Raw genomic sequence first — 22,967 nt, 5'->3', positions numbered from 1 at the left:
TCACAGTAACTTCATTGCAATGTTAATGTAAGCCGACTTGTGACTAATAAATAAAGTTTTTCAATTGGCAAAGAAAAGACAGGAAGTGTTAAGGGGAATATTGCTCACAGGCGAGTTGTTGTGTTCTGAAATGCACGGTGTGAAAGCAGAGTGAAAGCAGATTGAATAGTAACAGATTGCGGGGAAAGGCGAGAGATGGGATACAAATTGTGTTGCTTTTTCAAAAGGCCAGCACTGACACAATTATTCTGAGATTGGGCATGACGACTTGTTAAAAAGATTCAGTTCAGTCATTCGTTGGAATCTTAATTACAGGAGATTCGGGAGGTGCCTTATTCATCCAGAAGAAACGACGTTACATCCAGGTGCGTTTGAAAGATCTTTCAGAACTTTTGTTTCCCTTCTGCGCTGGGCGGATGTGTCACATTCATCCTGCCAGCCCTTCCTGAGGTGTCAGCGGCCCCAACCTCGAGTTGGATGTGAGCCAACTATGAACATCAAGGGTGGTGCCCCCAGCGAACTGCTGAGGGAGTGCCGCACTGTCGAAGGGTCAGTATTGAGGGAGTGCCGCACTGTCAGAGGGTCAGTGCTGAGGGAGTGCCGCACTGTCAGAGGGTCAGTCCTGAGGGAGTGCTGCACTGTCAGAGGGCCAGTGTATAATTCTAACACATACTGGTTCAGTGTGTAATTCTAACACATACCGGTTCAGTGTGTAATTCTAACTCATACCGGTTCAGTGTGTAATTCTAACACATACCGGTTCAGTGTGTAATTCTAACACATACCGGTTCAGTGTGTAATTCTAACACATACCGGTTCAGCGTGTAATTCAAACACGTGCCAGTTCAGTGTGTATTTCTAACATCATACCGGTTCAGTGTGTAATTCTAACACATACTGGTTCAGTGTGTATTTCTAACACATACTGGTTCAGTGTGTAATTCTAACACGTGTTGATTCAATGTGTAATTCTAACACATACCAGCTCAGTGTGTAATTCTAAGACATACCGGTTCAGTGTGTAATTCTAAGACATAGCAGTTCAGTGTCTAATTCTAACATATACCGGTTCAGTGTGTAATTCTAACACATACCAGGTCCGTGTGTAATTCTAACACATACCGGCTCAGTGTGTAATTCTAACACATACCAGTTCAGTGTGTAATTCTAAAATGTGCCGGTTCAGTGTGTAATTCTAACACATGCCGCTTCAGTGTATAATTCGAACACATACCGGTTCAGTGTGTAATTCGAACTCATGCCGGTTCAGTGTGTAATACTAACACATACCGGTTCAGTGTGTAATTCTAACACATAGCGGTTCAGTGTCTAATTCTAACACATACCGGTTCAGTGTGTAATTCTAACACATACCGGTTCAGTGTATAATCCAAACACGTGTTGATTCAGTGTGTAATTCCAACACGTGCCGGTTCAGTGTGTAATTCTAACACATACCGGTTCGTGTGTAATTCTAACACATACCGGTTCAGTGTGTAATTCTAAGACATAGCAGTTCAGTGTGTAATTCTACCACATACCGGTTCAGTGTGTAATTCTAACATGTGCCGGTTCAGTGTGTAATTCTAACATGTGCCGGTTCAGTGTGTAATTCGAACACGTGCCAGTTCAGTGTGTAATTCTAACACGTACCGGTTAAGTGTGTAATTCTAACACATACAGGTTCAGTGTGTAATTCTAACCCGTGCCGGTTCAGTGTGTAATTCAAACACATGCAGGTTCAGTGTGTAATTCTAACACATACTTGTTCAGTGTGTCATTCTAACACATACCGGTTCAGTCTGTAATTCTAACACACACCGGTTCAGTGTGTAATTCTAACACACACAGGTTCAGTGTGTCATTCTAACACACACTGGTTCAGTGTGTCATTCTAACACATTCCAGTTCAGTGTGTAATTCGAACACATTCCGGTTCACTGTGTAATTCTAACACGTGCCGGTTCAGTGTGTAATTCGAACACGTGCCGGTTCAGTGTGTAATTCTAACACGTACCAGTTAAGTGTGTAATTCTAACACATACTGGTTCAGTGTGTAATTCTGACACATACCGGTTCAGTGTGTAATTCTAACACATACCGGTTCAGTGTATAATTCAAACACGTGCAGGTTCGGGGTGTAATTCTAACACATTGCGGTTCAATGTGTAATTCTAACACATGCCGGTTCAGTGTGTATTTCTAACACATACCGGTTCAGTGTGTAATCCTAACACAGACTGGTTCAGTGTGTAATTCTAACACATACCGGTTCAGTGTGTAATTCTAACACATACCGGCTCAGTGTGTAATTCTAAGACATAGCAGATCAGTGTGTAATTCTAACACATTCCAGTTCAGTCTGTAATTCTAACACGTGCCGGTTCAGTGTGTAATTCTAACACATACCGGTTCAGTGTGTAATTCTAACACATACCGGTTCAGTGTGTAATTCTAACACATACCGGCTCAGTGTGTAATTCTAAGACATAGCAGATCAGTGTGTAATTCTAACACATTCCAGTTCAGTCTGTAATTCTAACACGTGCCGGTTCAGTGTGTAATTCTAACACCTACCGGTTCAGTGTGTAATTCTAACACATTCCGGTTCAGTCTGTCATTCTAACACGTGCCGGTTCCGTGTGTAATTCTAACACATACCGGTTCGTGTGTAATTCTAACACATACCGGTTCAGTGTGTAATTCTAAGACATAGCAGTTCAGTGTGTAATTCTACCACATACCGGTTCAGTGTGTAATTCTAACATGTGCCGGTTCAGTGTGTAATTCTAACATGTGCTCGTTCAGTGTGTAATTCGAACACGTGCCAGTTCAGTGTGTAATTCTAACATGTGCCGGTTCAGTGTGTAATTCGAACACGTGCCAGTTCAGTGTGTAATTCTAACACGTACCGGTTAAGTGTGTAATTCTAACACATACAGGTTCAGTGTGTAATTCTAACCCGTGCCGGTTCAGTGTGTAATTCTAACCCGTGCCGGTTCAGTGTGTAATTCAAACACTTGCAGGTTCAGTGTGTAATTCTAACACATGCTTGTTCAGTGTGTTATTCTAACACATACCGGTTCAGTGTGTAATTCTAACATGTGCCGGTTCAGTGTGTAATTCTAACACACACCGGTTCAGTGTGTAATTCTAACACACACAGGTTCAGTGTGTAATTCTAACATGTGCCGGTTCAGTGTGTCATTCTAACACACACTGGTTCAGTGTGTAATTCCAACACATACCGGTTCAGTGTGTAATTCTAACAGATACCACTTCAGTGTGTAATTCCAACACATTCCAGTTCAGTGTGTAATTCGAACACATTCCGGTTCACTGTGTAATTCTAACACGTGCCGGTTCAGTGTGTAATTCGAACACGTGCCGGTTCAGTGTGTAATTCTAACACGTACCAGTTAAGTGTGTAATTCTAACACATACCGGTTCAGTGTGTAATTCTAACACATGCCGGTTCAATGTGTAATTCTAAAACGTGCCGTTTCAGTGTGTAATTCTGACACATACCGGTTCAGTGTGTAATTCTAACACATACCGGTTCAGTGTATAATTCAAACACGTGCAGGTTCGGGGTGTAATTCTAACACATTGCGGTTCAATGTGTAATTCTAACACGTGCCGGTTCAGTGTGTAATTCTAACACATACCGGTTCAGTGTGTAATCCTAACACAGACTGGTTCAGTGTGTAATTCTAACACATACCGGTTCAGTGTGTAATCCTAACACAGACTGGTTCAGTGTGTAATTCTAACGCATACCGGTTCGTGTGTAATTCTAACACATACCGGCTCAGTGTGTAATTCTAAGACATAGCAGATCAGTGTGTAATTCTAACACATTCCGGTTCAGTCTGTAATTCTAACACGTGCCGGTTCAGTGTGTAATTCTAACACGTGCCGGTTCAGTGTGTAATTCTAACACCTACCGGTTCAGTGTGTAATTCTAACACATTCCGGTTCAGTCTGTCATTCTAACACGTGCCGGTTCAGTGTGTAATTCTAACACCTACCGGATCAGTGTGTAATTCTAACACATTCCGGTTCAGTCTGTAATTCTAACACGTGCCGGTTCAGTGTGTAATTCGAACACATACCAGTTCAGTATGTAATTCTAACACGTGCCGGTTCAGTGTGTAATTCTAACACATACCGGTTCAGTGTGTAATTCTAAGACATACCAGTTCAGTGTGTAATTCTAACACATACCGGTTCAGTGTGTAATTCTAACACGTGTCGATTCAGTGTGCATTTCTAACACATTCCGGTTCAGTCTGTAATTCTAACACGTGCCGGTTCAGTGTGTAATTCTAACACCTACCGCTTCAGTGTGTAATTCTAAAATGTGCCGGTTCAGTGTATAATTCCAACACATACCGGTTCAGTGTGTAATTCCAACACATACCGGTTCAGTGTGTAATTCCAACATGTGCCGGTTCAGTGTGTAATTCGAACACGTGCCAGTTCAGTGTGTATTTCTAACACATACTGGTTCAGTGTGTAATTCTAACACATACCGGTTCAGTGTGTAATTCTTACACATACCGGTTCAGTGTGTAATTCTAACACGTGTCGATTCAGTGTGCATTTCTAACACATTCCGGTTCAGTCTGTAATTCTAACACGTGCCGGTTCAGTGTGTAATTCTAACACCTACCGCTTCAGTGTGTAATTCTAAAATGTGCCGGTTCAGTGTATAATTCCAACACATACCGGTTCAGTGTGTAATTCCAACACATACCGGTTCAGTGTGTAATTCCAACATGTGCCGGTTCAGTGTGTAATTCGAACACGTGCCAGTTCAGTGTGTATTTCTAACACATACTGGTTCAGTGTGTAATTCTAACACATACCGGTTCAGTGTGTAATTCTAACTCATACCGGTTCAGTGTGTAATTCTAACACATACCGGTTCAGTGTGTAATTCTAACACATACCGGTTCAGTGTGTAATTCTAACACATACCGGTTCAGTGTGTAATTCAAACACGTGCCAGTTCAGTGTGTATTTCTAACATCATACCGGTTCAGTGTGTAATTCTAACACATACTGGTTCAGTGTGTATTTCTAACACATACTGGTTCAGTGTGTAATTCTAACACGTGTTGATTCAATGTGTAATTCTAACACATACCAGCTCAGTGTGTAATTCTAAGACATACCGGTTCAGTGTGTAATTCTAACACGTGCCGGTCCAGTGTGTAATTCTAAAACATACAGGTTCAGTGTGTAATTCGAACACATACCGGTTCAGTATGTAATTCTAACACGTGCCGGTTCAGTGTCTAATTCTAACATATACCGGTTCAGTGTGTAATTCTAACACATACCAGGTCCGTGTGTAATTCTAACACATACCGGCTCAGTGTGTAATTCTAACACATACCAGTTCAGTGTGTAATTCTAAAATGTGCCGGTTCAGTGTGTAATTCTAACACATGCCGCTTCAGTGTATAATTCGAACACATACCGGTTCAGTGTGTAATTCGAACTCATGCCGGTTCAGTGTGTAATACTAACACATACCGGTTCAGTGTGTAATTCTAACACATAGCGGTTCAGTGTCTAATTCTAACACATACCGGTTCAGTGTGTAATTCTAACTCATACCGGTTCAGTGTGTAATCCAAACACGTGTTGATTCAGTGTGTAATTCCAACACGTGCCGGTTCAGTATGTAATTCTAACACATACCGGTTCAATGTGTAATTCTAACACGTGTCGGTTCAGTGTGTAATTCTAACACATACCAGTTAAGTGTGTAATTCTAACACATAACGGTTCAGTGTTTATTTCTAACACGTGCCGATTCAGTGTGCATTTCTAACACATTCCGGTTCAGTCTGTAATTCTAACACATGCCGGTTCAGTGTGTAATTCTAACACATACTGGGTCAGTGTGTAATTCGAACACATACCGGTTCAGTATATAATTCTAAAATGTGCCGGTTCAGTGTGTTATTCCAACACATCCGGTTCAGTGTGTAATTCTAACACGTGCCGGTTCAGTGTGTAATTCCAACACGTGCCAATTCAGTGTGTAATTCTAACACACACCGGTTCAGTGTGTAATTCTAACACCGACCGATTCAGTATGTTATTCTAACACATGCCGCTTCAGTGTATAATTCGAACACATACCGGTTCAGTGTGTAATTCTAACATATGCCGGTTCAGTGTGTAATTCTAACACATTCCGGTTCAGTGTGTAATTCTAACACGTACTGGCTCAATGTGTAATTCTAACACATTGCGGTTCAGTGTGTAATTCTAACATGTGCCGGTTCAGTGTGTAATTCTAACACATACCGGTTCAGTGTGTAATTCTAACACATACCGGTTCAGTGTGTAATTCTAACACGTGTCGATTCAGTGTGCATTTCTAACACATTCCGGTTCAGTCTGTAATTCTAACACGTGCCGGTTCAGTGTGTAATTCTAACACCTACCGCTTCAGTGTGTAATTCTAAAATGTGCCGGTTCAGTGTATAATTCCAACACATACCGGTTCAGTGTGTAATTCCAACACATACCGGTTCAGTGTGTAATTCCAACATGTGCCGGTTCAGTGTGTAATTCGAACACGTGCCAGTTCAGTGTGTATTTCTAACACATACTGGTTCAGTGTGTAATTCTAACACATACCGGTTCAGTGTGTAATTCTAACTCATACCGGTTCAGTGTGTAATTCTAACACATACCGGTTCAGTGTGTAATTCTAACACATACCGGTTCAGTGTGTAATTCTAACACATACCGGTTCAGTGTGTAATTCAAACACGTGCCAGTTCAGTGTGTATTTCTAACATCATACCGGTTCAGTGTGTAATTCTAACACATACTGGTTCAGTGTGTATTTCTAACACATACTGGTTCAGTGTGTAATTCTAACACGTGTTGATTCAATGTGTAATTCTAACACATACCAGCTCAGTGTGTAATTCTAAGACATACCGGTTCAGTGTGTAATTCTAAGACATAGCAGTTCAGTGTGTAATTCTAACACGTGCCGGTCCAGTGTGTAATTCTAAAACATACAGGTTCAGTGTGTAATTCGAACACATACCGGTTCAGTATGTAATTCTAACACGTGCCGGTTCAGTGTCTAATTCTAACATATACCGGTTCAGTGTGTAATTCTAACACATACCAGGTCCGTGTGTAATTCTAACACATACCGGCTCAGTGTGTAATTCTAACACATACCAGTTCAGTGTGTAATTCTAAAATGTGCCGGTTCAGTGTGTAATTCTAACACATGCCGCTTCAGTGTATAATTCGAACACATACCGGTTCAGTGTGTAATTCGAACTCATGCCGGTTCAGTGTGTAATTCCAACACATACCGGTTCAGTGTGTAATTCTAACACATAGCGGTTCAGTGTCTAATTCTAACACATACCGGTTCAGTGTGTAATTCTAACTCATACCGGTTCAGTGTGTAATCCAAACACGTGTTGATTCAGTGTGTAATTCCAACACGTGCCGGTTCAGTATGTAATTCTAACACATACCGGTTCAATGTGTAATTCTAACACGTGTCGGTTCAGTGTGTAATTCTAACACATACCAGTTAAGTGTGTAATTCTAACACATAACGGTTCAGTGTTTATTTCTAACACGTGCCGATTCAGTGTGCATTTCTAACACATTCCGGTTCAGTCTGTAATTCTAACACATGCCGGTTCAGTGTGTAATTCTAACACATACTGGGTCAGTGTGTAATTCGAACACATACCGGTTCAGTATATAATTCTAAAATGTGCCGGTTCAGTGTGTTATTCCAACACATCCGGTTAAGTGTGTAATTCTAACACGTGCCGGTTCAGTGTGTAATTCCAACACGTGCCAATTCAGTGTGTAATTCTAACACACACCGGTTCAGTGTGTAATTCTAACACCGACCGATTCAGTATGTTATTCTAACACATGCCGCTTCAGTGTATAATTCGAACACATACCGGTTCAGTGTGTAATTCTAACATATGCCGGTTCAGTGTGTAATTCTAACACATTCCGGTTCAGTGTGTAATTCTAACACGTACTGGCTCAATGTGTAATTCTAACACATTGCGGTTCAGTGTGTAATTCTAACATGTGCCAGTTCAGTGTGTAATTCTAACACATACCGGTTCAGTGTGTAATTCTAACACATACCGGTTCAGTGTGTAATTCTAACACGTGTCGATTCAGTGTGCATTTCTAACACATTCCGGTTCAGTCTGTAATTCTAACACGTGCCGGTTCAGTGTGTAATTCTAACACCTACCGCTTCAGTGTGTAATTCTAAAATGTGCCGGTTCAGTGTATAATTCCAACACATACCGGTTCAGTGTGTAATTCCAACACATACCGGTTCAGTGTGTAATTCCAACATGTGCCGGTTCAGTGTGTAATTCGAACACGTGCCAGTTCAGTGTGTATTTCTAACACATACTGGTTCAGTGTGTAATTCTAACACATACCGGTTCAGTGTGTAATTCTAACACATACTGGTTCAGTGTGTAATTCTAACACATACTGGTTCACTGTGTAATTCTAACACATACCGGTTCAGTGTGTAATTCTAACACATATCGGTTCAGTGTGTAATTCTAACACATACCGGTTCAGTGTGTAATTCTAACACATACCGGTTCAGTGTGTAATTCTAACACATACCGGTTCAGTGTGTAATTCAAACACGTGCCAGGTCAGTGTGTATTTCTAACATCATACCGGTTCAGTGTGTAATTCTAACACATACTGGTTCAGTGTGTATTTCTAACACATACTGGTTCAGTGTGTAATTCTAACACGTGTTGATTCAATGTGTAATTCTAACACATACCAGCTCAGTGTGTAATTCTAAGACATACCGGTTCAGTGTGTAATTCTAAGACATAGCAGTTCAGTGTGTAATTCTAACACGTGCCGGTCCAGTGTGTAATTCTAAAACATACAGGTTCAGTGTGTAATTCGAACACATACCGGTTCAGTATGTAATTCTAACACGTGCCGGTTCAGTGTCTAATTCTAACATATACCGGTTCAGTGTGTAATTCTAACACATACCAGGTCCGTGTGTAATTCTAACACATACCGGCTCAGTGTGTAATTCTAACACATACCAGTTCAGTGTGTAATTCTAAAATGTGCCGGTTCAGTGTGTAATTCTAACACATGCCGCTTCAGTGTATAATTCGAACACATACCGGTTCAGTGTGTAATTCGAACTCATGCCGGTTCAGTGTGTAATTCCAACACATACCGGTTCAGTGTGTAATTCTAACACATAGCGGTTCAGTGTCTAATTCTAACACATACCGGTTCAGTGTGTAATTCTAACTCATACCGGTTCAGTGTGTAATCCAAACACGTGTTGATTCAGTGTGTAATTCCAACACGTGCCGGTTCAGTATGTAATTCTAACACATACCGGTTCAATGTGTAATTCTAACACGTGTCGGTTCAGTGTGTAATTCTAACACATACCAGTTAAGTGTGTAATTCTAACACATAACGGTTCAGTGTTTATTTCTAACACGTGCCGATTCAGTGTGCATTTCTAACACATTCCGGTTCAGTCTGTAATTCTAACACATGCCAGTTCAGTGTGTAATTCTAACACATACTGGGTCAGTGTGTAATTTGAACACATACCGGTTCAGTATATAATTCTAAAATGTGCCGGTTCAGTGTGTTATTCCAACACATCCGGTTCAGTGTGTAATTCTAACACGTGCCGGTTCAGTGTGTAATTCCAACACGTGCCAATTCAGTGTGTAATTCTAACACACACCGGTTCAGTGTGTAATTCTAACACCGACCGATTCAGTATGTTATTCTAACACATGCCGCTTCAGTGTATAATTCGAACACATACCGGTTCAGTGTGTAATTCTAACATATGCCGGTTCAGTGTGTAATTCTAACACATTCCGGTTCAGTGTGTAATTCTAACACGTACTGGCTCAATGTGTAATTCTAACACATTGCGGTTCAGTGTGTAATTCTAACATGTGCCGGTTCAGTGTGTAATTCTAACACATACCGGTTCAGTGTGTAATTCTAACAGGTGTTGGTTCAGTGTTTAATTCTAACACGTGCCGGTTCAGTGTGTAATTCTAACACATACTGGGTCAGTGTGTAATTCGAACACATACCGGTTCAGTATATAATTCTTAAATGTGGCGGGTCAGTGTATAATTCCAACACATACCGGTTCAGTGTGTAATTCCAACACGTGGCGGTTCAGTGTGTAATTCTAACACATACCGGTTCAGTGTGTAATTCTAACACCGACCGATTCAGTCTGTTATTCTAACACATGCCGCTTCAGTGTATAATTCGAACACATACCGGTTCAGTGTGTAATTCTAACATATGCCGGTTCAGTGTGTAATTCAAACACATTCCGGTTCAGTGTGTAATTCTAACACGTGCTGGGTCAATGTGTAATTCTAACACATTGCGGTTCAGTGTGTAATTCTAACATGTGCCGGTTCAGTGTGTAATTCTAACATGTGCCGGTTCAGTGTGTAATTCTAACACATACCGGTTCAGTGTGTAATTCTAACATCTGCCGGTTCAGTGTGTAATTCCAACACGTGCCGGTTCAGTGTGTAATTCTAACACATACCGGTTCAGTGTGTAATTCTAACATGTGCCGGTTCAGTGTGTAATTCTAACATCTGCCGGTTCAGTGTGTAATTCCAACACGTGCCGGTTCAGTGTGTAATTCTAACCCGTGCCAGTTCAGTGTGTAATTCTAACACATACCGGTTCAGTGTGTAATTCTAACACATACCGGTTCAGTGTGTAATTCTAACACGTGTTGGTTCAGTGTTTACTTCTAACATGTGTTGTTTCAGTGTGTAATTCTAACCCGTGCCAGTTCAGTGTGTAATTCTAACACGTGCCAGTTCAGTGTGTAATTCCAACACGTGGCGGTTCAGTGTGTAATTCTAACATGTGCCGGTTCAGTGTGTAATTCTAACTCATACCGGTTCAGTGTGTAATTCTAACACATGTTGATTCAGTGTGTAATTCTAACACGTGCCGGTTCAATGTGTAATTCTACCATGTGCCGGTTCAGTGTGTAATACTAACACATACCGGTTCAGTGTGTAATTCTACACATACCGGTTCAGTGTGTAATTCTAACACATAGCGGTTCAGTGTCTAATTCTAACACATTCCGGTTCAGTCTGTAATTCTAACACGTGCCGGTTCAGTGTGTAATTCTAACACATACTGGGACAGTGTGTAATTCGAACACATACCGGTTCAGTATATAATTCTAAAATGTGCCGGTTCAGTGTGTTATTCCAACACATCCGGTTAAGTGTGTAATTCTAACACGTGCCGGTTCAGTGTGTAATTCCAACACGTGCCAGTTCAGTGTGTAATTCTAACACAGACCGGTTCAGTGTGTAATTCTAAAATGTGGCGGTTCAGTGTATAATTCCAACACATACCGGTTCAGTGTGTAATTCCAACACGTGCCGGTTCAGTGTGTAATTCTAACACATACCGGTTCAGTGTGTAATTCTAACACCGACCGATTCAGTCTGTTATTCTAACACATTCCGGTTCAGTGTGTAATTCTAACAGGTGTTGGTTCAGTGTTTAATTCTAACATGTGCTGATTCAGTGTGTAATTCTAACATCTGCCGGTTCAGTGTGTAATTCCAACACGTGCCGGTTCAGTGTGTAATTCTAATCCGTGCCAGTTCAGTGTGTAATTCTAAAACATACCAGTTCAGTGTGTAATTCTAACACATACCGGTTCAGTGTGTAATTCTAACTCGTGCCAGTTCAGTGTGTAATTCTAACCCGTGCCAGTTCAGTGTGTAATTCTAACACATACTGGTTCAGTGTGTAATTCTAACACAATACCGGTTCAGTGTGTAATTCTAACACATACCGGTTCAGTGTGTAATGCTAACATGTGTTGGTTCAGAGTGTAATTCTAACACGTGTTGATTCAATGTGTAATTCTAACACGTGCCGGTTCAGTGTGTAATTCTAACACGTGTCGGTTCAGTGTGTAATTCTAACATGTGCCGGTTCAGTGTGTAATTCTAACACGTGTCGGTTCAGTGTGTAATTCTAACATGTGCCGTTCAGTGTGTAATTCTAACACATACCGGTTCAGTGTGTAATTCTAACACATACCGGTTCAGTGTGTAATTCTAACATGTGCCAGTTCAGTGTGTAATTCTAACATGTGCCTGTTCAGTGTGTAATTCTAACACATACCGGTTCAGTGTGTAATTCTAACACATTCCGGTTCAGTGTGTAATTCTAACAGGTGTTGTTTCAGTGTGTAATTCTAACCCGTGCCAGTTCAGTGTGTAATTCTAACACGTGCCAGTTCAGTGTGTAATTCTAACACGTGGCGGTTCAGTGTGTAATTCTAACACAATAACGGTTCAGTGTGTAATTCTAACACATACCGGTTCAGTGTGTAATTCTAACACATACCGGTTCAGTGTGTAATTCTAACACATACCGGTTCAGTGTGTAATTCTAACACATACCGGTTCAGTGTGTAATTCTAACTCATACCGGTTCAGTGTGTAATTCTAACACATAGCGGTTCAGTGTGTAATTCTAACACATACCGGTTCAGTGTGTAATTCTAACATGTGTTGGTTCAGTGTGTAATTCTAACAGGTGCCGGTTCACTGTGTAATTCTACCACATACCGGTTCAGTGTGTAATTCTACCATGTGCCGGTTCAATGTGTAATTCTACCATGTGCCAGTTCAGTGTGTAATTCTAACACATAGCGGTTCAGTGTCTAATTCTAACACATACCGGTTCAGTGTGTAATTCTAACTCATACCGGTTCAGTGTGTAATCCAAACACGTGTTGATTCAGTGTGTAATTCCAACACGTGCCGGTTCAGTATGTAATTCTAACACATACCGGTTCAGTGTGTAATTCTAACACGTGTCGGTTCAGTGTGTAATTCTAACACATACCAGTTAAGTTTGTAATTCTAACACAGAACGGTTCAGTGTTTATTTCTAACACGTGCCGATTCAGTGTGCATTTCTAACACATTCCGGTTCAGTCTGTAATTCTAACACGTGCCGGTTCAGTGTGTAATTCTAACACATACTGGGTCAGTGTGTAATTCGAACACATACCGGTTCAGTATATAATTCTAAAATGTGCCGGTTCAGTGTGTTATTCCAACACATCCGGTTCAGTGTGTAATTCTAACACGTGCCGGTTCAGTGTGTAATTCCAACACGTGCCGGTTCAGTGTGTAATTCCAACACGTGCCAGTTCAGTGTGTAATTCTAACACAGACCGGTTCAGTGTGTAATTCTAAAATGTGGCGGTTCAGTGTATAATTCCAACACATCCGGTTCAGTGTGTAATTCCAACACGTGCCGGTTGAGTGTGTAATTCCAACACGTGGCGGTTCAGTGTGTAATTCTAACACATACCGGTTCAGTGTGTAATTCTAACACCGACCGATTCAGTCTGTTATTCTAACACATGCCGCTTCAGTGTATAATTCGAACACATACCGGTTCAGTGTGTAATTCTAACATATGCCGGTTCAGTGTGTAATTCTAACACATTCCGGTTCAGTGTGTAATTCTAACACGTACTGGCTCAATGTGTAATTTTAACACATACCTGTTCAGTGTGTAATTCTAACACATACCGGTTCTGTGTGTAATTCTAACACAATACCGGTTCAGTGTGTAATTCTAACATGTGCCGGTTCAGTGTGTAATTCTAACACATACCGGTTCAGTGTGTAATTCTAACACATACCGGTTCAGTGTGTAATTCTAACAGGTGTTGGTTCAGTGTTTAATTCTAACATGTGCTGATTCAGTGTGTAATTCTAACATCTGCTGGTTCAGTATGTAATTCTAACACGTGCCAGTTCAGTGTGTTATTCTAACACAATACCGGTTCAGTGTGTAATTCTAACACATACCGGTTCAGTGTGTAATGCTAACATGTGTTGGTTCAGTGCGTAATTCTAACACGTGTTGATTCAATGTGTAATTCTAACACGTGCCGGTTCAGTGTGTAATTCTAACACGTGTCGGTTCAGTGTGTAATTCTAACACATACCGGTTCAATGTGTAATTCTAACACATACCTGTTCAGTGTGTAATACTAACACATACTGGTTCAGTGTGTAATTCTAACATGTGCCTGTTCAGTGTGTAATTCTAACACACACAGGTTCAGTGTGTAATTCTAACACATACCGGTTCAGTGTGTAATTCTAACACATACCGGTTCAGTGTGTAATTCTAACACATGTTGGTTCAGTGTTTACTTCTAACATGTGTTGTTTCAGTGTGTAATTCTAACCCGTGCCAGTTCAGTGTGTAATTCCAGCACGTGCCGGTTCTGTGTGTAATTCTAACACATACCGGTTCTGTGTGTAATTCTAACACATACCGGTTCAGTGTGTAATTCTAACAGATACCGGTTCAGTGTGTAATTCTAATGCGTGTTGATTCAGTGTGTAATTCTAACACATATCGGTTCAGTGTGTAATTCTAACACATACTGGTTCAGTGTGTAATTCTAACACATACCGGTTCAGTGTGTAATTCTAACACATACCGGTTCGTGTGTATGTCTAACACATACCGGCTCAGTGTGTAATTCTAAGACATAGCAGTTCAGTGTGTAATTCAAACACATGTTGATTCAGTGTGTAATTCTAACACGTGCCGGTTCAATGTGTAATTCTACCATGTGCCGGTTCAGTGTGTAATTCTAACACATACCGGTTCTGTGTGTAATTCTAACACATACCGGTTCAGTGTGTAATTCTAACACATACCGGTTCAGTGTGTAATTCTAATGCGTGTTGATTCAGTGTGTAATTCTAACACATATCGGTTCAGTGTGTAATTCTAACACATACTGGTTCAGTGTGTAATTCTAACACATACCGGTTCAGTGTGTAATTCTAACACATACCGGTTCGTGTGTATGTCTAACACATACCGGCTCAGTGTGTAATTCTAAGACATAGCAGTTCAGTGTGTAATTCTAACACGTGCCGGTTCAGTGTGTAATTCAAACACATACCGGTTCAGTGTGTAATTCTAACACGTGCCGGTTCTGTGTGTAATTCCAACACGTGCCGGTTCAGTGTGTAATTCTAACACCTACCGATTCAGTCTGTAATTCTAACACATGCCGCTTCAGTGTACAATTCGAACACATACCGGTTCAGTGTGTAATTCTAATACATACCTGTTCAGTGTGTAATTCTAACACATACCGGTTCAGTGTGTAATTCTAATACCTACCGGCTCAGTGTGCAATTCTAAGACATAGCAGTTCAGTGTGTAATTCTAACACGTACCGGTTCAGTGTGTAATTCTAACTCATACCGGTTCAGTGTGTAATTCTAACACATCCCGGTTCAGTGTGTAATTCTAACACATACTGGTTCAGTGTGTAATTCTAACATGTGCCGGTTCTGTGTGTAATTCTAACACGGTCCAGTTCTGTGTGTAATTCTAACACATACCGGTTCAGTGTGTAATTCTAACACATACCGGTTCAGTGTGTAATTCTAACACATACTGGTTCAGTGTGTAATTCTAACATGTGCCGGTTCTGTGTGTAATTCTAACACGGGCCAGTTCTGTGTGTAATTCTAACACATACCGGTTCAGTGTAATTCTAACACATACTGGTTCAGTGTGTAATTCTAACACATACTGGTTCAGTGTGTAATTCTAACACGTGTTGATTCAATGTGTAATTCTAACACATACTGGTTCAGTGTGTAATTCTAACATGTGCCGGTTCTGTGTGTAATTCTAACACGGGCCAGTTCTGTGTGTAATTCTAACACATACCGGTTCAGTGTAATTCTAACACATACCGGTTCAGTGTGTAATTCTAACACATACTGGTTCAGTGTGTAATTCTAACACATACCGGTTCAGTGTGTAATTCTAACACATACCGGTTCAGTGTGTAATTCTAACACAATACCGGTTCAGTGTGTAATTCTAACACGTGCCGGTTCAGTGTATAATTCTAACACATACTGGTTCAATGTGTAATTCTACCATGTGCCGGTTCAGTGTGTAATTCTAACACATACCGGTTCAGTGTGTAATTCTAACACGTGCCGGTTCAGTGTATAATTCTAACACATACTGGTTCAATGTGTAATTCTACCATGTGCCGGTTCAGTGTGTAATTCTAACACATACCGGTTCAGTGTGTAATTCTAACACGTGTTGATTCAGTGTGTAATTCTGACACGTGCCGGTTCAGTGTGTAATTCTAGCACGTGCCGGTTCTGTGTGTAATTCTAACACGGGCCAGTTCTGTGTGTAATTCTAACACATAGCGGTTCAGTGTGTAATTCTAACACATACCGGTTCAGTGTGTAATTCTAATACGTGTTGATTCAGTGTGTAATTCCAACACTTACCGGTTCAGTGTGTAATTCTAACACATACCGGTTCAGTGTGTAATTCTAACACATACTGGTTCAGTGTGTAATTCTAACACATACTGGTTCAGTTTGTAATTCTAACACGTGTTGATTCAATGTGTAATTCTAACACATACCGGTTCAGTGTGTAATTCTAACACGTGTTGATTCAGTGTGTAATTCTGACACGTGCCGGTTCTGTGTGTAATTCTAACACGGGCCAGTTCTGTGTGTAATTCTAACACATACCGGTTCAGTGTGTAATTCTAACACATACTGGTTCAGTGTGTAATTCTAACACGTGTTGATTCAATGTGTAATTTTAACACATACCGGTTCAGTGTGTAATTCTAACACTTACCGGTTCAGTGTGTAATTCTAACACGTGTTGATTCAATGTGTAATTCTAACACGTGTTGATTCAATGTGTAATTCTAACACGTGTTGATTCAATGTGTAATTCTAACACATACTGGTTCAGTGTGTAATTCTAACACGTTCCGGTTCAGTGTGAAATTCTAACCCGTCCCGGTTCAGTGTGTAATTCTAACACAAAGAACAGTACAGCACTGGAAACAGGCCCTTCGGCCCTCCATGCCTGTGCCGCTCCTTGGTCCAACGAGACCAATCTTTGACCAATCGTTTGTATCCCTCCCAGGCTGCTCATGTGACTATCCAGGTAAGTCTTAAATGATGTCAGCGTGTCTGCCTCCACCACCCTACTTTGCAGCGCATTCCAGGCCCACCCCATGCTCTGTGTAAAAAACATCCCTCTAATATCTGAGTTATACTTCGCCACTCTCATCTTGAGCCCGTGATCCCACGTGATCGTCACTTCTGATCTGGGAAAAAGCTTCCCACCGTTCACCCTATCTATCCCCTTCATAATCTTGTACACCTCTATTAGATCTCCCCTCATTCTCCGTCTTTCCAGGGAGAACAACCCCAGTTTACCCAATCTCTCCTCATAGCTAAGACCCTCCATACCATCCTGGTAAACCTTCTCTGCAATGTCTCTAATATCTCCACATCCTTCTGGTAGTGCGGCGACCAGAACTGGACGCAGTCCTCCAAATGTGGCCTAACCAGCGTTCTATACAGCTGCATCATCAGACTCCAGCTTTTATACTCTATACCCCGTCCTATAAAGGCAAGCATATCATATGCCTTCTTCACCACCTTCTCCACCTGTGTTGCCACCTTCAAGGTTTTGTGGACTTGCACACCTAGGTCCCTCTGTGTTTCAATACTGTTGATGACTCTACCATTTATTGTAGAACTCCTCCCTACATTATTTCTTCCAAAATGCATCACTTTGCATTGATCCGGATTAAATTCCATCTGCCACCTCTCTGCCCAATTTTCCAGCCTATCTATATCCTGCTGTATTGCCCGACAATGCTCATCGCTATCCGCAACTCCAGCCATCTTCGTGTCATCCGCAAACTTGCTAATAACACCAGTTACACCTTCTTCCAAATCATTTATATATATATCACAAATAGCAGAGGTCCCAGTACAGAGCCCTGCGGAACACCACTGGTCACAGACCTCCAGCCGGAAAAAGACCCTTTGACCGCTACCCTCTGTCTCCTATGGCCAAGCCAGATCTCCACCCATCTAGCCACTTCTCCTTGTATCCCATTAGCCTTAACCTTCTTAACCAACCTGCCAAGTGGGACTTTGTCAAATGCCTTACTGAAATCCATTTCGACGACATCCACGGCCCTTCCTTCGTCAACCGTGTTTGTCACTTCCTCAAAAAACTCCACCAAATTTGTAAGGCATGACCTCCCTCTTACAAATCCATGCTGATTCAGTGTGCAATTCACTGTGTCATTCTAACACGTGCTGGTTCAGTGTGTAATTCTAACACATACCTGTTCAGTGTGTAATTCTAACACGTGCCGATTCAGTGTGTAATTCTAACACGTGCAGGTTCAGTGTGTAATTCTAACACATACCGGTTCAGTGTACAATTCTAACACATACCGGTTCAGTGTGTAATTCTAACACATACCGGTTCAGTGTGTAATTCTAACACATGGCGGTTCAGTGTGTAATTCTAACACGTACCGGTTCAGTGTGTAATTCTAACATGTACCGGTTCAGTGTGTAACTCTAACATGTACCGGTTCAGTGTGTAATTCTAAAATGTGCCGGTTCAGTGTGTAATTCTAACACATACCGGTTCTGTGTGTAATTCTAACATGTGCCTGTTCAGTGTGTAATTCTAACACATACCGGTTCAGTGTGTAATTCTAACACATACCGGTTCAGTGTGTAATTCTAACACATACCGGTTCAGTGTGTAATTCTAACACATACCGGTTCAGTGTGTAATTCTAACACATACCGGTTCAGTGTGTAATTCTAACACATACCGGTTCAGTGTGTAACTCTAAAATGTGCCGGTTCAGTGTGTAATTCTAACACATACCGGTTCAGTGTGTAATTCTAAAATGTGCGGTTCAGTGTGTAATTCTAACACATACCGGTTCAGTGTGTAATTCTAACACATACCGGTTCAGTGTGTAACTCTAACATGTACCGGTTCAGTGTGTAATTCTAAAATGTGCAGGTTCAGTGTGTAATTCTAACACATACCAGTTCAGTGTGTAATTCTAACACATACCGGTTGTGTGTGTAATTCTAACATGTGCCTGTTCAGTGTGTAATTCTAACACATACCGGTTCTGTGTGTAATTCTAACATGTGCCTGTTCAGTGTGTAATTCTAACACATACCGGTTCAGTGTGTAATTCTAACACATACCGGTTGTGTGTGTAATTCTAACATGTGCCTGTTCAGTGTGCAATTCTAACACATACCGGTTCTGTGTGTAATTCTAACATGTGCCTGTTCAGTGTGTAATTCTAACACATACCGGTTCAGTGTGTAATTCTAACACATACCGGTTCTGTGTGTAATTCTTACACATACCGGTTCAGTGTGAAATTCTAACACACACAGGTTCAGTGTGTAATTCTAACACATACCGGTTCAGTGTGTAATTCTAACACATACTGCTTCAGTGTGTAATTCTAACACATACCGCTTCAGTGTGTAATTCTAACATATACCGGTTCAGTGTCTAATTCTAACACATACCGGTTCAGTGTGTAATTCGAACACGTGCCGGTTCAGTGTGTAATTCAAACACGTGCCAGTTCAGTGTGTAATTCTAACACATACCGGTTCAGTGTGTAATTCTAACACTTACTGGTTCAGTGTGTAATTCTAAAACGTGCCGGTTCAGTGTCTAATTCTAACACGTGCCGGTTCAGTGTGTAATTCTAACACATACCGGTTCAGGGTGTAATTGTAACACGTACCGGTTCAGTGTGTAATTCTAACATGTACCGGTTCAGTGTGTAACTCTAACATGTACCGGTTCAGTGTGTAATTCTAACACATACCGGTTCAGTGTGTAATCCTAACATGTGCCGGTTCAGTGTGTAATTCTAAAATGTGCTGGTTCAGTGTGTAATTCTAACACATACCGGTTCAGTGTGTAATTCTAATACATACCGGTTCAGTGTGTAATTCTAACACATACCGGTTCAGTGTGTAATTCTAACACATGGCGGTTCAGTGTGTAATTCTAACACATACCGGTTCAGTGTGTAATCCTAACATGTACCGGTTCAGTGTGTAGTTCTAACACATACCGGTTCAGTGTGTAATTCTAACACATACCGGTTCAGTGTGTAATTCTAACACATACCGGTTCAGTGTGTAATCCTAACATGTACCGGTTCAGTGTGTAATTCTAAAATGTGCTGGTTCAGTGTGTAATTCTAACACATACCGGTTCAGTGTGTAATTCTAAAATGTGCTGGTTCTGTGTGTAATTCTCATACATACCGGTTCAGTGTGTAATTCTAACACATACCGGTTCAGTGTGTAATTCTAACACATACCGGTTCAGTGTGTAATTCTAATACATACCGGTTCAGTGTGTAATTCTAACACATACCGGTTCAGTGTGTAATTCTAACACATTCCGGTTCAGTGTGTAATTCAAACACGTGCAGGTTCAGTGTATAATTCTAACACATACCGGTTCAGTCTGTAATTCTAACTCCTACCGGTTCAGTGTGTAATTCGAACACATGGCGGTTCAGTGTGTAATTCTAACATGTGCCGGTTCAGTGTGTAATTCTAACACATACCGGTTCAGTGTGTAATTCTAACACTTACTGGTTCAGTGTGTAATTCTAACACGTGCCGATTCAGTGTGTAATTCTAACACGTGTGGATTCAGAGTATAATTCTAACACATACCAGTTCAGTGTGTAATTCTAACACATACCGGTTCTGTGTGTAATTCTAACATGTGCCTGTTCAGTGTGTAATTCTAACACATACCGGTTCAGTGTGTAATTCTAACACATACCAGTTCTGTGTGTAATTCTTACACATACCGGTTCAGTGTGAAATTCTAACACACACAGGTTTAGTGTGTAATTCTAACACATACCGGTTCAGTGTGTAATTCTAACACATACCGGTTCAGTGTGTAATTCTAACACATACCGGTTCAGTGTGTAATTCTAACACATACTGCTTCAGTGTGTAATTCTAACACATACCGCTTCAGTGTGTAATTCTAACATATACCGGTTCAGTGTCTAATTCTAACACATACCGTTTCGGTGTGTAATTCTAACATATACCGATTCAGTGTCTAATTCTAACACATACCGGTTCAGTGTGTAATTCGAACACGTGCAGGTTCAGTGTATAATTCTAACACATACCGGTTCAGTGTGTAATTCTAACTCATACCGGTTCAGTGTGTAATTCGAACACATGGCGGTTCAGTGTGTAATTCTAACATGTGCCGGTTCAGTGTGTAATTCTAACACATACCGGTTCAGTGTGTAATTCTAACACTTACTGGTTCAGTGTGTAATTCTAACACGTGCCGATTCAGTGTGTAATTCAAACACGTGCGGATTCAGTGTGTAATTCTAACACGTGCGGATTCAGAGTATAATTCTAACACATACCAGTTCAGTGTGTAATTCTAACACATACCGGTTGTGTGTGTAATTCTAACATGTGCCTGTTCAGTGTGTAATTCTAACACATACCGGTTCTGTGTGTAATTCTTACACATACCGGTTCAGTGTGAAATTCTAACACACACAGGTTCAGTGTGTAATTCTAACACATACCGATTCAGTGTGTAATTCTAATACATACTGCTTCAGTGTGTAATTCTAACACATACCGCTTCAGTGTGTAATTCTAACATATACCGGTTCAGTGTCTAATTCTAACACATACCGTTTCAGTGTGTAATTCTAACATATACCGATTCAGTGTCTAATTCTAACACATACCGGTTCAGTGTGTAATTCGAACACGTGCCGGTTCAGTGTGTAATTCAAACACGTGCCAGTTCAGTGTGTAATTCTAACACATACCGGTTCAGTGTGTAATTCTAACACTTACTGGTTCAGTGTGTAATTCTAAAACGTGCCGGTTCAGTGTCTAATTCTAACACGTGCCGGTTCAGTTTGTAATTCTAACACATACCGGTTCAGTGTGTAATTCTAACACATACCGGTTCAGGGTGTAATTGTAACACGTGCCTGTTCAGTGTGTAATTCTAACACATACCGGTTCTGTGTGTAATTCTTACACATACCGGTTCAGTGTGAAATTCTAACACACACAGGTTCAGTGTGTAATTCTAACACGTGCGGATTCAGTGTATAATTCTAACACATACCAGTTCAGTGTGTAATTCTAACACATACCGGTTGTGTGTGTAATTCTAACATGTGCCTGTTCAGTGTGTAATTCTAACACGTGCGGATTCAGTGTGTAATTCTAACACATACCAGTTCAGTGTGTAATACTAACACATACCGGTTCAGTGTGTAATTCTAACACGTGCCGGTTCAGTGTCTAATTCTAACACGTGCCGGTTCAGTGTGTAATTCGAACACATACCAAGTCGGTGTGTAATTCTAACACATACTGGTTCAGTGTGTAATTCTAACACGTGCCGATTCAGTGTGTAATTCTAACACGTGCCGATTCAGTCCGTCATTCTAACACGTGTAGGTTCAGTGTGTAATTCTAACACATATGCGAGAGGAGTGCTGCGGGCAAGCGCTTTTATTTTTTAACTTACTTTTTCGCGGGTTTTTTAAAAAATATCTAAACCCGGAAGTGGTCGCGCAGGGAGGTCTGGGAGAGAGAGATTTTTTAAAAGTTACTCACCTCAGTGAATCGGCCTCATTGCTTCTTGGAAGTACAGCAGAGAGGGAGAGATTCGCGAGAGGAGTGCTGCGGGTAAGCGCTGTTATTTTGTAACTTACTTTTTCGCGGGTTTTTTTTTAAATATCAAAACCCGGAAGTGGTCGCGCAGGGAGGTCTGGGAGAGAGAGATTTTTTTTTCCCCCAATAAATTGGAACAGAGAGGAATCCCGATACTCTACACTTGTAGAGTATCCCACCCTCCCTCCTCCTCTAACCTAAAAAAAAGAC

At 41.0% G+C, this 22,967-nt stretch overlaps 1 protein-coding gene across 1 annotated transcript in view; it reads left to right on the top strand.

Moving 5' to 3' along the window:
• The window catches only part of LOC144487486 (complement factor B-like), a 32,937-nt gene that overhangs the window by 3,781 nt on the left and 6,189 nt on the right, over positions 1 to 22,967 (top strand). Inside the window, exon 3 of the mRNA XM_078205581.1 lies at positions 316 to 365. Within this exon, the coding sequence (XP_078061707.1) occupies positions 316 to 365 (50 nt within the window). The remainder of the gene's footprint in view (positions 1 to 315; positions 366 to 22,967) is intronic.

The sequence above is a fragment of the Mustelus asterias genome, unplaced genomic scaffold (genome assembly GCF_964213995.1).
Source record: "Mustelus asterias unplaced genomic scaffold, sMusAst1.hap1.1 HAP1_SCAFFOLD_835, whole genome shotgun sequence".
In the NCBI taxonomy this organism is placed as follows: domain Eukaryota; kingdom Metazoa; phylum Chordata; class Chondrichthyes; order Carcharhiniformes; family Triakidae; genus Mustelus; species Mustelus asterias.
This window is presented reverse-complemented; position numbering and strand designations above follow the sequence as displayed.